At 52.7% G+C, this 16,087-nt stretch overlaps 1 protein-coding gene across 2 annotated transcripts; it reads left to right on the top strand.

The window, feature by feature from the left end:
• Positions 1-998: 998 nt before the first annotated feature.
• On the top strand, positions 999-15,869 carry IP6K3 (inositol hexakisphosphate kinase 3). Of its 2 annotated transcripts, XM_061471918.1 has the most exons (6): positions 999-1,180; positions 6,669-6,974; positions 11,143-11,341; positions 12,261-12,433; positions 13,014-13,189; positions 14,404-15,869. In XM_061471918.1, exons 2-6 carry the CDS (start codon positions 6,782-6,784, stop codon positions 14,872-14,874), a joined length of 1,212 nt encoding a protein of 403 aa, XP_061327902.1. In that variant the 5' UTR covers positions 999-1,180; positions 6,669-6,781; the 3' UTR covers positions 14,875-15,869. The 2 variants fall into 2 exon arrangements, with proteins under 2 accessions (XP_061327902.1, XP_061327901.1); XM_061471917.1 differs by lacking the exon at positions 999-1,180 and having other exon boundaries at positions 6,587-6,974.
• The last annotated feature ends 218 nt before the right edge of the window (positions 15,870-16,087 follow it).

Genomic DNA, 16,087 nt, shown 5'->3' with positions numbered 1-16,087 from the left:
TTCAGATCCCTGGTGAGCAGAAGACACGCAAGTGCAGCTTGTCTACAGGACCTGTTTCCTTGTGTGTTTTCAGTTCCTCTCCCATCCATGTCAGTGACTCGACTCCTGCCACCACGAGCTCCAGGTTCCCCCGAGCCTGCTCCTGAAGCAGCACGAGCAGTCCGTGAGTCAGCGCTGCGTAACTCCTGTGGACACGGTTGATTCACCCGTGGTTGGTTCGAGAAGCGCTTCCTTAACCTCCTACTGCAGGTCTGGGTGACAAAGGGGGAGATCTCCACCGGTGCAGGAGGAGGTTGGCTCCGTGGCTGCTATGGAAGTTGGTGGGAGCTGGTTACCTCCTCCCTGCTGTGGAGCTGTTGCTAAGGTATGGGAACAAAAGGCAATGCAAGGCTAAATCTCTCCGCTGAACCTGCGCTCCTGTTCAGATGCTTTTACTCAGCGTGGGTTGCTAAGTTACAGCTGAAATACATTCAAGGTTAGGAAATAGTCTTCAGCTTGGTGTAATTACACGTGCCAGAGGATGTTTGCTTTCAGCCAAGCTGCCGTGATGTTTTCTGCAATAGTCTTCTCCCCGTGTCCCTTCCTTGATGAGCTGTCATGACAGCCGAGAAGAGGAGTTTTGTGCCAAGCTCCTGCCGTTCCATACAAGCAGTGCTGATGGTTTCTGCGGTACCAGCAGTTTTCCCAGAACCCCAGGTCCGTTCAAAGGAAAGGCAGTAGCTGGGTGCTTCATCCCTGCCCTGCTCTCCTTCCAGCTCACACCCAGCCAGAGCCAAACTTCCCCCTCTTAGGTTCTTGCAGTGTTAAGTCCCTATAAATAAACTCTCCAGCGGTGGAGCTGATAAAGCCGTGGCATCCCTTACTGTCAGAGAGGAAATCTGTACCAACCAGGCATCTAAAATGAAATTGCCCCTTTATCTTTTCATTTCCTGCTTCCATTTAAAGCCTTTCCCGTTGCATGTTTCGTCTCCTGCTGACACGACAGCTCATGCTGTGCCTTGTTTATGGGGCGCTGTGCCAGTTCTCCTGGAAAGATCAGCGTGAACCGGAGAGGAAACAGCACAATCCCGGCACTGCCAGTGGGTCCTGCCCCAAGGCACCTCCCTCGGGCACAGCCCCATCGCTCCCCAGTGCCCACCTTGGGATTTGACTTCAGTGAAGCTCCAAGAACAGCCTCCAGGTAGGTGCTGGAATGGTTTCTGTGCACGTTACTGAACGAACCCTCACTACAGCAGAGCACAAGGCCCAAGTCCTGGCCTCACCTCCCACCTGTGCCCTAACAGAGCAGTTCTTCCTGTAGGAAACATGGGTGTTTTGAATTGGCTCTAATCAGTGAGGAGGCCCCAGTGGGCTTTGGAAACCTCACCTGGCTTCGGGCTCACCCCAGGGCAGAGCGTTGGCTCCGTGCTCTTGCATGGCAGGACACTGGAGCTGCTGCTGATGGAGGTGACTGCCTGCTGCAGGACCACATCCGGTGTTTAAACACCCTTAGGGTGGTGAGGAGCTGCTGGCTGGGGCAGGAGCTGGGCTGGGCTCATAGGATGCTCCTGAGCCACTTCCATGTCAAACCAGTTGGAAGCAGGTCCTTGTGGAGGTCCCTGAGCATCCTCTGCGAGAGCTTTGGGATGGGGGCTGCAGCCTGCAGTGCTAACCAAGGGTAATCATAGCTGCACGTCTGTAATTAGCTCCTAATTAGCACAGTTTTAATGTGAGGCAGGGCTGCTCCAACACGAGATTGCTTCAGGTAACACTTGCATTAAAAATACACAGGGTACCCAGCAGGATGGACCTTGGCCAAGGACAAAGGTGTGTGCTGGCAAAGGGGCCTCAGGGGACTTTCTGACACTATTGCCTTCTGCTGGGCTGGGCTGTGAAGCTGTTGGTGGGGATGCACCACGGTGGCCTTGCACAGTGCCCAGCTCAGCGATTTTTCCTTCAGAAACCAAGCTTATTGAGGAGAAAAAGGCATTTTCCTGAGCTAAAACAACTCAGCATAAAGCAGAGGGGAGTCAGGGCTCAGGAATCTTTGTTTCATCCCTGTCTTTGATCTCAGCCTCTGCTCCTGACCATCAGTTCGATCCCTCTGCTCCCCATGAGCTTGTTTTCTCTCCTCCAGTTAGTGAGAATTACCACATCCATCAATCCTTATCCCACCAGCGAGGTTTTCCCCCCCAACCTCCTGCTGTTTGGCTGTGAAGCCCAAACCCACCACAGCTCGTGGGGCCCAGCATGGGCACTGCTTTGCTGATGTCCTCGAGTTACTGATGGGGACTGGGATGGGGTGATGAGAGCGGAAACCCCCTCCTTATCCTATGGGATGCCTGGACTGGGTGTGCTGTGCAATCTGCTACGTAACACACGGCTCCTGCGTGATTGGGATGCGTGGGGACGTCCAGAACCCTCGGCATGCACTGGATCGGACCCAGCAGTGGGTGCTTGGAGGGGGACAAGGGACACGGGCTGTCCTAGGGAGCTCCCTGGAAGCCAGCATCCATCCGGTCCTGCTGGGACGGGATCAACAGCAGGGGAGGGCTTGTCCGGGCAGGAAAGTGGAAAACAGCCCGGGAAAGAGCAGCAGTTGTTTTCCTGGAGAGCCGATTGCACAAGAGATCCACGGTGCGGGACGCCAGCCCCTCGCCTCCATCCCGGCCCCTCTCATGCGCAGCTTCCCTTTAACACCCGAGGCTGCTTCTCCCCCCTTGAGCTCAGCTGTCAGCGGGACATAGCATGCGCCTGCCAGCCCCGCTGCGGTCAGGTGATGGCCCCAACGTCCTGGCTCTCCCCATGCCCTCGTCTCTCAAACCTGAGGAGCAGGCACAAGTTCATCGCTGAGCCCGGAGCGGCCGCGCACGGCACCCAGGTGAGGTCCTGCATCAGCACCGGCCGCACGCGTGGTGCTGGGTGGTGGGGAAGCCTTAGGAAGGTTCCAGCTTGTGGGAAGGGACAGGAGCAGGGGGCAGCCGGTACCGGGAGGACACGGAGCAAAGCTCTGGAGCAACCCAGATCTGCAGCTAATGAGCCTGGCTCTGCATTGCGCTCATGGCATTGCCAGAGAGAGCGCTGGGCAGCAGAGGGGTGAAGGGGGTTTGGTGTGAAAGGCACAAAACGGGCAGGGGGATAAGGAAGCTTGTGCCCTTTCCCATGGGACGTGGTAGCACCGTCCTGCCGTCCAAAGGCACGTTCCCATATCCTGCCGCTGCCCCACTCCGTAGCCCGATGCCCGTGCCAGCCCCAGGGATGGGCAGGGGGCTGCCAGCACAAGACCCGGCAGCTCCTGTCCCTTCCCATTGATCCTGCTGCTTCCCACAAAGCAGCCAAATAAATCCTTCAGTGCAGCAGCTTTGCTTGCTTCTGCATGAGGGATGTGGGGACCAGACATCCATTTTATGACCATCATCTTCCGTCAGGAAAGGAAACGTAAGATAAAGGAGCTGAGGGTTTCTGCCGGCAAGGATTTATGGCAGGATGGTTGCAGCTGGGTTCCTTGCCAAGAGCGGAGCTTTCTGCTGCCACCATGGTGCTGCCCTGCAACTATTTCTGACTGGCTGTAGCCAAGGGAAGAGCAGGAAAGGCAGGTTTGAAGGTTCACTGAAGGTTGCAGCGTGTTTGCCTGCCCATGCAATCAGCCCAAGTCTGCCTTGAGCCCTGTGGGGATGGGCGCTGAGCTGGAACCAGAGGGATTTTCCTTATGGCCAAGGAGTTTGGAGGGATAAGGTGAAAGATTGAAGGGAAATGAGCGACTGGGCTTTGGCTTTGCAATGGGCACTGGCACCCTGCTCTTGGGCTGGGCTGGTGCTCGGTGCAGGGGCTGGGTGTGATTCCGGATGAGCTCCAGTACCAAGAGCTATGGATGCAGGAGAGCTCTTCAGATTAACAGCTATGTGCTTTTCTTGCCTTTTAATGGGATATAAAGAATAATTAGCAACCAACTTGAGATCCAACTTCACAGCAGGGTCCCTCGGGATGCTCCAGAAAGCCAGGTCCTCAGGGGAAAGGTTCTGACCATGACATGTGAGACCAAGAACATGGTCCTGTGCTGACAGAGCGCTTGGTTTTCAAGTGATTTCGCTTTTAATATCCCAAAGTATTCCTGCTAAGCTCCTCACACACCATTGTTGGTGATGCAGGTTGGGCTCGGGCCTGTGATGTACTGGAAGGGAATCTGTGCAATCTGACAGTGACCACAGGGATGCCTGTTGAGGTATCTCAGGCTGTCTGGATATAGAAGGGAGTTCTCCACATAGGGACGTATTCTTCTTCCCCAGTATTTCCTGAGTCCTCTTTATCTGCAGCGCCTTGGGTTGCTTTCTGCTTTTGCTTTTATTTCTTTTAGCTGGGGGGAAATATTCAGGTTTTCATGGTTTTTTTTTTGGTGAGGATTCGGGTTTATTTGCAATTCTGTGTATTTTTAGTGGTGTAAATATCCCGCGGCCCACGCGATAACCTGAGCCGGCAGCAGGGATTTACTGCAGGGTGTCTCGTTTCGGAGGGGCTCGGGAAGTGTTTGCAGTAACATTTACCTGCTCTGAACAGGCAGGAGGCTTTGGCCCACGAACTAAACGTAAAGAGCCCCTTTCTCTTACTGCAGAGGGCAGATGCTCTGAGTTTTGCTTATGGGAAACCAGTAAAAGACAGCTCAAATGGTGGGCTTTTAACCCCAACTCATCTGTGGGTGATGTCAGCTGAGTTCCAGCCTTGGACTCTCTCTGGTGCAGTAAATAGCGGACTGAATCCTGCTGCGCTCCAAAGAGCTGTTATAATAAATCCTCTTGCTTTTTGCTTTTTCTTCCTTCTTTTTAAGGGGTGGGGGGGTGGGGAGGAACCACCTAAAGCTCAACAAAGCTGCAGCTTTCAAGGGAGAAATCCTCTTTCCAAGTTGCCACAACTCCTCCAAATGCTAAATGCTTTGATTCACTTCCAGCGAGGCTCTGAAGAGCTGCTTTCTTCCCCGGCTCAAAAGCACTCATCGAAGGGGCCAGGCTTTCTTCCCGTCCACGCTGGTAATTGTGGAGTAGCAATTCCTCTCCAGCGTGTTTGGTGATGGAAGAATAGAAAACTGGGGGGAGAAGGGGAATAAAAGACCACCTTGGGGAAGGTAAAGGAGCTGCTCTGCGCGGTTTGAAGGTAGGAGGGTTTCTTCCTCCCCTTCTCTGCCTTCAACCCACTCCATCCCACTCCTGCAGGTGGAAACAAAGCAGGGCCCAGCGCCGGGTGCTGGTGTGCTCAGTGCTTTAATTGAGCTTGAAGGGGAAATTGAAGCAGCAGAGCTTTGGCTCTTTGCTGCAGGAGGAGGAATACGCTGCGTGGCAATGGTTAAAGCTGGCTCCGGAGTACAGCCTGAGCTCCCCATTGCTGCAGGGATCTGGGAGCACCCCGATGGCACGAAACAGCCACCCAGTTACACCTGGGGTGAGCAGAGAGGTGCCGTCATGCACTGCTGTTCGGTGCCTCTTGGTTGAGGCAGGGTGAATGTGCTGCCCTGGCCCCAGCAAGGCTTGGGGTTGGCAGAGCTGGTGTTGCTCTTTGCTTTGCTACACAGAAATGGATCTTACAGAGACGTTACTATCTACTGCACTGGGGTTTTGCTAGCAAAGACAGGATGCGAAGCTCCCCAAAAGGCAAACCAGGCTCTGCGCACCCCTTTTTGAGGGCTGCAGGAACAGGGACATCCTCGGAAGGGTGATTTGAGTGGGGTTTTTACCAGTCCCTTTCAGTTGGGGTCTGGAGTGTCTGCCTCTGATTTTATTGCCTCGATGGTACAAAGCCAGTCTGGCTCCTCCTGCCTGACGTCCACCAGAGCAAGAGCCATCCATGGGCTTCCTGTAAAGCATGAAGTGAAGGAGTTGGCGTTGCAGGGTGCTTGCAAGAGAAACGCGGGTGCTGCTGCTGAGGCAGCTGGCACAGATTTGGCACATGCTTTTCTTACCTGACTGGTTTAGAGCCAGGACTCGCTGAGGTCAAAATCAAGCAGGAATTGCTGGAAGCAGGAACGGAGCCGTTGCTGGATGCTCCTTTGGGCTCTAACAGAGAGCAGGGCTGGAGAGCCCGGGGGGAGCCAGCGTTTGGGTGCTGGTTTAACACATCCTCATGTATTAACAGGGTGCAGGAGATGCTCCTGCTAACGCACGGGTGTTAAATGGCAGGGATTGTCCCAGACTGAGGTTTCTTTAGAAGGTGCAGAAAATGCTGCTAACCCCCCCCCCCCAAGCAGTGTTAAGGCGCAAGGGACTGCCCAGGGCCATGGGCTTTATTAATAAACCTCCTTCACAAGGAATGTTCTAGCCTGGGGAAGACTGAGACCATCATTAACACTATCTCGTAAGGCAAACTGGGGCTGTTTCACAGCAAGGGGTGTCATTAATACAGCGTATTAATAACCTGACATTACCAGGCCAAGGAATGCCCTGCTCCAGCTGCTTTGACAAGGCCACCTCATTAACTTGATAGCTCCTCTTGTCATTCCCCTCTGTTTCTTTTTCTCCCAGGAGATCTAAATCGGATCTTTTCCAGACTTCCAGGCTGCGGCTCCCTGCCAGCCTCTGGGCACCTAAAGCCCTCAGACCCCGGCTGTGCACCCAGTGCAGCACAAACCCAGGCTCAGCTCCATGGACAGAGGCTTCACGGTCGCTTATCCCCTTCCTCACGCTCCCCAATACCCTCTATTGCAGACACCATCAGGGAGAACCCGGAGCGGGAGTGAAGTGATCCAGTGCTGTGTGCCCCAGACCCAGCTCCTGACCCCGCTTTGGTGCTAGCCCCCCACTGCCTTTCAGCCCGCACCATGGTGGGGCAGAGCCCCCCCTGTGAGAGCAGCAGCGCCGTGCTCCTGGAGCCCTTCGTCCATCAGGTCGGCGGCCACATGAGCATGATGAAGTACGACGAGCACACGATCTGCAAGCCCTTGGTCTCGCAGGAGCTGAGCTTCTACGAGTCGCTGCCCTTGGCCATGAGGCAGTTCACCCCCCAGTACAAAGGTAAGGGGAGATGGGGACCGGCAGCATCCTCACTAGGGTCAGTCCTGATGCTGGGACGAGGGGCTGGTGGTACCGGCTGGCTCAGTTTGAGCTGTGGAGCCCCATCACTTGTGAAGGGTTTGCTGAGCAAGGATGCTTCTGCATGGAAATGTGCACAGGGGCAGGTCTGTGAGACCAGGAGGGTATCCCGCATCTCTGTGGCTGGAGGGGGACTCTCTGATGTCTAATAAGGGTTGTGTGCTGGCTGATGGAGATCCCCCGCCTCTGCCCATCCGCTTGCTGCCATGCTCAGCCTTGGTAACACAGGAGACTCCTGTTACGTCAAATCAGGCTGAAATGGGTCTGTCCTTAGGGGCACAGGTGTGAAAAGGTGGATGCAGAAAGGGTGAACGTGATCCCCTCTGGAGCCGAGAGTCTGGGCAGTGCAGGAGCAGGACAGAGAGAGTGAACACAGAACAAAGGGGTAGGAATAGATGAGGATTTTGCAGGTCGTGGCCCCTGATACATCGGTCTGATGGGATGTGAACGGTGGCACTGGATGGGTGCAGGAAAGTACGTTCCCAGGATGTGACACATTATGTGCTCTGTTCAGCAGGGCTTGAAATCAGCATCCCTGGATGAACCCGAGGTACAGACCACTTCAGATCCCAAAAATCAGACCTGGGCACTTGGCCACGAGTGAGACCTTCCCAGGACAGGGAAGAGCCTCCCGGGCTTTGTGCCCCCATCACTTCCTGGGGTCCTCTTCAAACACCTCCTCCTTGCCCTGCACCACTCTTCCAGCTGTACTGAGCAGCAGCACTTGCGGTGTCCTCCTCCTTCCCTGCCTTGTTCCCTCTCTTAGTCCTGCTTCTACTGTGCTGCTCATAAAGCTCTGACCCTGGGGTTTTGTGAGCTCAGCTCACACGTAAAAACTTCAAATACATCTCTTGGTCCTTCAGCGCTACAGAGAAGAGCCCCGAGCATCAGTTGCGGTTTTGATGTGCTTCCAATTCCACCTCTGCCTTTCCCACAAAGTCCAGGGCCTTTGCAGGTTTATGGGACAACGTTAAAAAGATGCTCGAGAAAACAAGTCTTCCCCTAAGCCATTTGCTTTGGCAGGGGCAGGGTTCTGTGCTGCAGAGCTGGGCCCTGCTCTGTCTCACTAATAAAGACGTTGAGCAGTCCCAGCTTACCGGTTCAGGTGGCTTTTAATCCTTTTCAGTCTTCTTTTCCTCTTCTGTTGCAAGTCCCAGTGAGTTTTGTGACGAGGGATAATTAAATAGCAATTCCTTTCCAATTTGCCACTGGGCCCATGCTTTGTTTTACTCTTTTCTGCTTATAACAGTCCTGGCCTGAATGCCACTCATTCAGAGGTGGTAATGGGGGGAAGGATGAGCATTGGGGGGAACAATCCGGAGGTCCTCACGAGCGTGGCTCACACGTGTCCATGTTGCTCACCTCTATTCTTAGGCTGCAGGGCCAGGACCATTATGCAATGCCGACAGTATGTGCAGTGTTGATCAAATGTCACCATTCAAATCTAACACCGAGTCAGCTGCTTAAAGAATGCTTAACCGCTTGCTTAACCACTTCAGGCACTTTGGTGACCTTGGGACCAACTTTTCCCGCACCAGACCCTTGCAAAGCTCTGCCTGCCCCGAGCTGAGCTCGCAGGGGGATGCTCAGGGTTCTGCTCAGGGTCCTGCTGCACGTGGCACTAAATCAATGCGCTTGTGCAGTCAAAGAACAAAGCAGTGCGGGTAGAGCTCCACAGCAACGTGCTCCTGAGGATCCCTTGGATGCCATGGGCACGGTGACAGCACCCGTAAATACCCGCTGGGCGCCTCACTGGGGCTGCACAGGAGCAGGTCTGAGGTTCTGGTGACACTAAAAGGCCAGCAAAGGCAAGCACATGAATACACCTTTCCTTCCAGATAGGTGTTTTATCATCGCAGTGAAAGTCAGCAGCCATGCGTTACAGGCTTGGGTTGCACTCACTTGCAGGACACATGCAAATCCCATATGGAAGCACACCAGGAAACAGTAGTATTTTTCAGGCTGGAACACAGGTATTTGAAGACTGGCTGGAAGGAGGGAGAGGATCCCATTCCCTTGTCATTGAACTGCTCATGTCTGCCTTTGAAAATCTCCCCATTAACTTTCGTATTAATGTAAGATACTCCAGAACTCTTGGCTTCATGCTATTTATAATGGGTTTAGGGCCAGACTGTCAGCACTATGTAAATCAGCACAGCTCCATTGACTTGCAGGTCTGTAACTGGGACAGTTGTGAAGGTTCCAGGCTGCTATCGCGCCGTAGCAGAGGCACAGAGCTAGATTTGGAACCGAGGGCTTCATTTGCCTTGCTTTGATTTAAGAGGCTTTTTTCCCTGCCTCCCTCCCCTGGAAATCCGAAGCAGGCATCCGAGCTGGTAGGAGTTGCACTTGCTCTCAGTTATCTGTAATATGGATCTTTTACAAGTGGGACTCAGAGGAAGGGCTGGTGGGTAAAAGGTTTGAGCCTTAAGGACGACAGAGCTCTGTCAGATGGGCTGATACAGCTAAAATACCCTAGCTAAGGTTTCCAGCCCCCCTGTTCCCTTGGCAGAGCAGCCTGTGGATATTCCTGCCCCATTTTAGTGCTGAATTAGGCAATGTAACCAAGCCTGCCGTGGCACGCATTCAGATTGATGCTGATTTTAGGGCAAAAGGGAACAGAAATGGTCGTGGTACCCAAACAGAGGTATGGAGGGCATGAGCATCCCAACACAGCCGGAGCTGCAGGGTTATGGGGTGCAGGACCAGGCAGGGATGAGGCCCCCAAGCCTATCAGTGCTGGTGGCTGAAAGCAGCAGAGGGCAAACCCTTCTGTCTGTGTTTGCTTCCTGTAATCTCGCTTTGAATGGGGAGAAAGGACTTTGCATATTGATTTGCTTCAGCAACTTAGCTCGGGAGACTGAGCTCCTGTGTTTGCTCAGCTGCTGAAACGCATCTCCCCGCAGTGCCTGGCAGCCCAAGCGAGGATGCCCTGGGGACGGCTGGCTAAAACCCAGCTCCATGCATTGATAACAGGGCTCTTTCCAGCCATGAGCTTTGCTGGTCCGACTGCCCTGCCTGTCCTCTTTTGGATCTACCTTCCTGCAGCGAGACTTGGAAGCAGCAGGGTACGACTCATGAGCTGGCATCCCCCCGAGTCCTAAAAGGGCTGCTCTAAAAGCACCTCTGCTGCCTTGAGAGGCTCAGACAGCCCTGGCAGAGGAGCAGCAGGAGCTGGGCTGCAGTTATCAGCCTTTCCCAGAAAGGTCAGAGCTCCTGGTGCGAGCCACGGCCATTCCTGCTCTGTCATCCGAGATGTGGAGCTGTCCCCATGCCAGGGCTGGGCTAAATATGCTGGATGGCATTTGAGCCCTGTGATTCCTGTTAGAGTCAGGGAAAAGTACACTGCTAGAACACACCGCGGGGTTTTAAGCACTTAGGATGGAAAGTAGTCATCCCCAATCACGTCATGCTCCCCTCGTGCATGAATGAACATCGGGCATGTAAGGGTCTGGTCCCCATCGCTGGCTGTTGGGGTGCTGGTCCTTGGTGCTTGGGGAAGGACAGGGCCATGACAATGTACGGGCATCACGTATGCAGGCAGTGCTGCCAGCCCAGGCACATGCCTCTGCCTTTGCTCCCGGGGGGCTCTCCAATTAAAGGAAGCAGTTGGCATGGTGTTTGTGTTTGGAAAATTCCTTCTCCCCTACCCTCCCTTTGCTACCTGCCAATGAGAAGCATTTCCAACCTTGCCCTGTCTTAAAAAGTGAGACTTAAATCCCTTGTCATAAATAAGCCAGGAGCTCCCGGTCCAACGGGAGGCGGCGGGAGGTCAGGGCTGTCTTTGCTGGGCCACTTGTGACATAGCAGAGCCTGGAGGGACGGAGGACAAAAGAACATGATGTTCAGAGGAGACAGGTTTCAAGCCAAGCCTTGTGAGGAGGGAACATTAGAAAAGCCTGTGGCTGTTTTCCAGGGTCTTGGACTAATGGTGTTTATTGGGCCTCAAATCAGAGTGGGATCGGTGTGAGAGGCTGCTAAAGTACATCCCGTTACACACCAGGAAGGCTGGACCCCTGGGGCTGGTGCAGGTGATGCATGAGCCTCTATGGTAACCCCATTCCCGTTTGTTTTCCTCCTTTTTGGCCAGGCATCGTCTCCGTGCACCTCAAGAAGGACAGCCTGGGGAACGTGACCCTCATCGCCAGCCCCAGCCTGGACAATGCCACCGCTGACCCTGCCGTGACGCTGTGGCACAAATGCAAGTGGGCTGCCAGCAGCGGCCCGGGCGGCGAGCGCGCCTTCGGCACGTGGAGCCACACGCAGGTCACCAAGACCTTCAAAGACAGGTGAGGCTCTGCCATGGGTGGGATGCTCCCTGCAGACCTCCTCTGGGCCTTGCCTGGGATGGTTTTGGTGGCACGAGTCCTGCTTGAAGGCAAAGGGAGCAAAAGCAATGCCCAGCCTGATGGCTTCATGGTTCCTCTCTCCCCTGCTCGTGGACAGAGCGGGGCAGATGTGGCTATCACTTGGATGCTGTTGCTCAAAGATGTGCCTCGAACTCTGCTTTAAACCTGTTTCCTTGGAGCACAGCGTGCTCCAGAAGGAAGAGAGGCCCCAGGAGAAGAGCCACCAAGCATGCAGCACATCATATAACACCCTTCTGCTGGTAACAGCCACATAGCGACTGCACACTTACGGGTGGCATCATGGTGCCTGCACACATGCCGCTTGCACAGGCTTTGTGCAAGGCATCTTTCACCCCAAACAGGTTCAGAGAGGACGTGGGTCAGCTGTGTCTGCAGGGTGCAATATTGCTACCGTGAACCCCCTGCCCGCACTGTGATGGGTTTTGGATGATGAGACAGAGGAATGACCCTCCAGGGAGAACAGAACTCATTGTTCCCTCCCTGCCCGCCTCAAAGCCAGCCCCTCTAAACTGGGAATCATTCCTAGTGTGGGATACCCTGCCTGTGTAATGCCCATTAGGTAGATCAACAGAGCTATGCATGGTACTGCTCACAGGAGCCAAGCACACTGAGATTATAATGAAAGGAAATACTGGCACCCAGCAATAACCACATCTCTGAAGATCACTTCTATGCAGTAACAAAGGCTCTCTGCAGGCTGGACGTGATCAATGTGTTTCCTTTGAGAGTCCCTGAAAATTCCCCTTATCAAGTTTGATGCTCTACAAAAGAGGAAGGGAAGAAATACTCCCCTCTGGAGCTTACAAACCCAACGTGCTCTTTTGTGTGTTTTGTCTAGCTGCCCAGGGAAGAGGCTGTTGAGGACAGACCTTCAGTACTGCACAGATTCGCTTCTGGAAGATGCAAATGGAAACCAGCCAGAAAGAAAGAGCTACAACCCCTGGGGACTGCACTGTCACCGGCAGCACCTGAACCGCTTGTCCTCCAAGCACAATGAGAACAAACTGCATCGTATCCTTTCTCTTCTCTCCCCTCCAGCATGGTCTTGGCAATAAGATGTTTTATCAGGGGTCTGAATCCCTCCTCGGCCCAGTCTCTGGGAGAATACAGAAGAGAGTTGCTGGAAGTTATGATAAGAATAAACCCCCCCCTTGCCATGAAGGGTATTCAGCGTAAGTGAAGGATCCCCTTGGCATACATTGAAAACCACGACTATATAAGAATTAGCAGCTGCCTCACCTTTTATTTTCCTATTACACTTCATTACCCAGCAGTCATGTGAATAATAGAGTTTAACAACTCCCCCCACACCCACAGGGGGGAGCACAGCACTGAGGCGAGGTGTCAGATCGACAGCCCAGGGCTATGGTGTCACTAGAGAATGGAGCTGTTGGGGCTTTAATTGGTAGCACTGTACTACAGTAAATTAACTACAATTGGCAGCAAGGGGCCTATAGCAATGACATGCTGGTAAAATGGGCTCAGAAAGTCTCCTTGCAGTTGTGAGCTATTATGGAGAGCGTCAGCAGTTGCTCTGATTTAAAACCTCTTTCAATTAGAAAGTATTTGGTTTCCCTTAAGTCATGCTCAGAGTTTCTGTTGCTTGAAAACGTGGTATCAAAATACAGCTATCCCTGCATCCTGGACTTAAAGATGGGAACACGGCAGCATGGCGATGATGCCTCAGAGGAGAAGAAAGCCCGGCACATCAAGAAGTGTGAACAAAGCACCTCTGCATCTCTGGGTGTTCGCATCTGTGGGATGCAGGTAAGGCCTTTTTGGTGTTTGCTTGACACACGGCTTGAAACCAAGCTGGGAACCTAAAGGGACTCTTTGTTGGTGTAAAGTGAAGCAGTTTAATTCTTGCCCTACACCAAACACAGGCTGTGAGAACCGGCCACTCGTTGTGTGTCCTGTCCTCAAACGGGAGGGGATGCTTAGGGAAGAGAATAGAACATGGTACACGCAGGGTAACCCTTTCCCCATTCCTTTGACTACTGGAGACTTCACAAGCAGCAGATGGATAAGCACCACCCCGCACCACTGCCACCAGTAGGAGCAGCTGGAACCAGTGTACCCCAGCTGCGAATCTGCCTGTACATGCACAGATTCCCCTCTCATGCTCCTCCCTCGGCTGCTGCACAAAGAACAAAAACAAAAGAGCATTCCATTGCCCCGCTCCTGCCTTGGCAGAGCTGCCTCCTGCTGCTGCAAGAGCCACGGTTTGTTTTGTGCTAAATCCTACAGCTCCTCACACTCAGAATCACCACCCTGCCTCTAGAAACCCAAACCACGCGTTCGTTTCACCCGTGCTTCTCAAGCACTGTTCTGCTGTGCCTGAAGGGTAATTATGAGGTTGGTGATTATAAAGCACACACACAGCAGGGAAAACACTGGGTGGCAAAACCCATGTACCCTCCTGGTCTGTGACATGCTTCTGTTGAGCAGATTACCCTTCAAATTACAACTGGCGTGTGAACTCATTGGGTATTCACTGCCTCGCTTCTTACTCAGTGTTACCAGAGCCTCACATACAAATTTCTGCCTACATCTTGTCTCTCTGTGTTTTAGAAAGCAAGATTATTGCTACCCAGGCAGTGCATACTGTGGAAGGCACAAAGCTGAGGTATCCCCGTACTGCTGCAAACTCCTACCAGAGCCAGGGGGAAATGCCATAAATCACTAGTGACACGACTCTGATTTAGAGCTATTGGGGTTTCACAAAGGGGTAATTTATAGCAGTGCAACAAGAATCTGCACTAGTGGTTTAAATGGAATAGTTTAAATCTCCAGAAAAGACAGGAGGCGGGATGCAGTGAGGAGCCTGCTGGTACATTGCCAGCATCGCTACACACTGCCAGGCTGCAGAGCAGCTACGAACTGTTCTTCTGCTTGGGGCTGAGCTTTTTAGAGATAGACAAAATCTAGAGCTTTGGGAAAACTGAACAACTCAATTTGGGCTTTTGTTCCCCTTCCTCAAGGTTTACCAAGCGGACACTGGTCATTTTCTCTGCAAAGACAAGTATTATGGGAGGAAACTCTCTCCGGAGGGATTCAGGCAAACCCTGCACCAGTTCCTGTGCAACGGCAACCACCTCCGGATGGATCTCCTGGAGCCCATCATCCTGCGGCTCAAAGCTCTGCTCTCCGTCATCAGGAAGCAAAGCTCTTACAGGTTCTACTCCAGCTCACTTCTCATCATTTACGATGGACAGGAGCCCAAGGAGAACACGGCACCCTTGGATAACCACCTTCACTTCCAAAGAACAAACTGCACCGCCTCACACGGCACTCATCACTCCAGAGTTGACGTGCGGATGATAGACTTTGCCCACACCACATTTAAAGGCTCCAAGTGCAATCACACCACTTACGATGGGCCAGACCACGGCTATATTTTTGGCTTGGAGAATCTCATCAAGATCCTTCAGAACATCTCAGAAGGAAAATGAGAAATTCCCATGTGAAATAGCCTGGACTGCCGAGTGACCGAGAGCCCTGAGAAGTTCTGCGCTGGGTCAGTTGTATGGGACCCTCTGCTGCTGGACCTCATGTGCACGTTTGGAATGAGGGCACGGGCAGCTTGCTAGGGAAGTGCAAAAAGCTCTTAGGTGCCATGAGTGAACTGAAGCGTAAAAAAGCAAAGAGCTGAAAGAACGCTCTGCCTGCAATCAATCACAAGATTTATTTTCCCTTCTTGTTTTACTGCTGTCCTTGATTTATTTGTGAGCCAAAAGCAAGCATTACTTGAAAGAGTCTTAATGATAAAAGAGGACCTGCTCACCTCTACACTCAAGAAGCCAAACGGGGTGAGGACATGCTGTGGGCTTGAGTGAGATTATTAGAATGAGCTGGGGGGTGTGAGCAGGCTGCAGCATCACCTCCAGCTCCTGCTCAACACACAAGGGAGACAAAACCAGCCCCCAGCACTTACACTGCATGTACCCAGTGGGTGCTCTGCCTACAGCCTGGGGGCTGAAACACAGACCTATGAGATGCTGCAGAGGTTCTGAGCTGGGGACCTTGACCAAGAACTGGACCTCACAAAGGTTTAATATCCCTGTGGGATTCTATCAGAGCACGTTTCAGGAACCTTCTAAGCAAGGGGCTGGAATGCGATTGATTCTGTCACAAAAAACATTCACATCGAGGTATTTCTGCTTAAAACAAGTGTGAGATTGAGTCAGGGACTAGCCATTAAAGGTCACCTAGAACTTCTTTGATACAAGGATTGTGTGTGTTTGAAGGAGACAATAGCAAGACTGAAAATCATGTTTACAGCTTTTGCGGACAGATTTTATTATTACGGAACAAACAGAATTCCTTCCTGCATGGTGTGGGAGACCTGCAAGAGAAATCCTTCCACAAGGAACAGCGCTGCAGAAGCCCCTTACTGGGGAGTGGGGATATAAGTAAAACATGAATAAAATCATCAAAGGAACTCCCATTTGTTGTCCATCTCTTTCACTTCCACAGCATCCTTACGTTACGTGACCTTTGTTTTTTAGGGCTGCATGTTTTGACCCCAGGTCTTAAGGGGACCCCTTCCCTTGTATTTTACTGCATACAGCTGAATTGCTACACTTTATAGCTGGAAAATCTACATCATCTGGCCCCGTTGTGTGTTTTATTTGGCCTCAGGTCCACCTGGGAAGACCTTGTGCA

The sequence above is a fragment of the Pezoporus flaviventris genome, unplaced genomic scaffold, assembly GCF_033815535.1.
Source record: "Pezoporus flaviventris isolate CSIRO_AGI_PZ_B2104156 unplaced genomic scaffold, CSIRO_AGI_Pfla_v1 ptg000069l, whole genome shotgun sequence".
Classification (NCBI taxonomy): Eukaryota; Metazoa; Chordata; class Aves; order Psittaciformes; family Psittacidae; genus Pezoporus; species Pezoporus flaviventris.
This window is presented reverse-complemented; position numbering and strand designations above follow the sequence as displayed.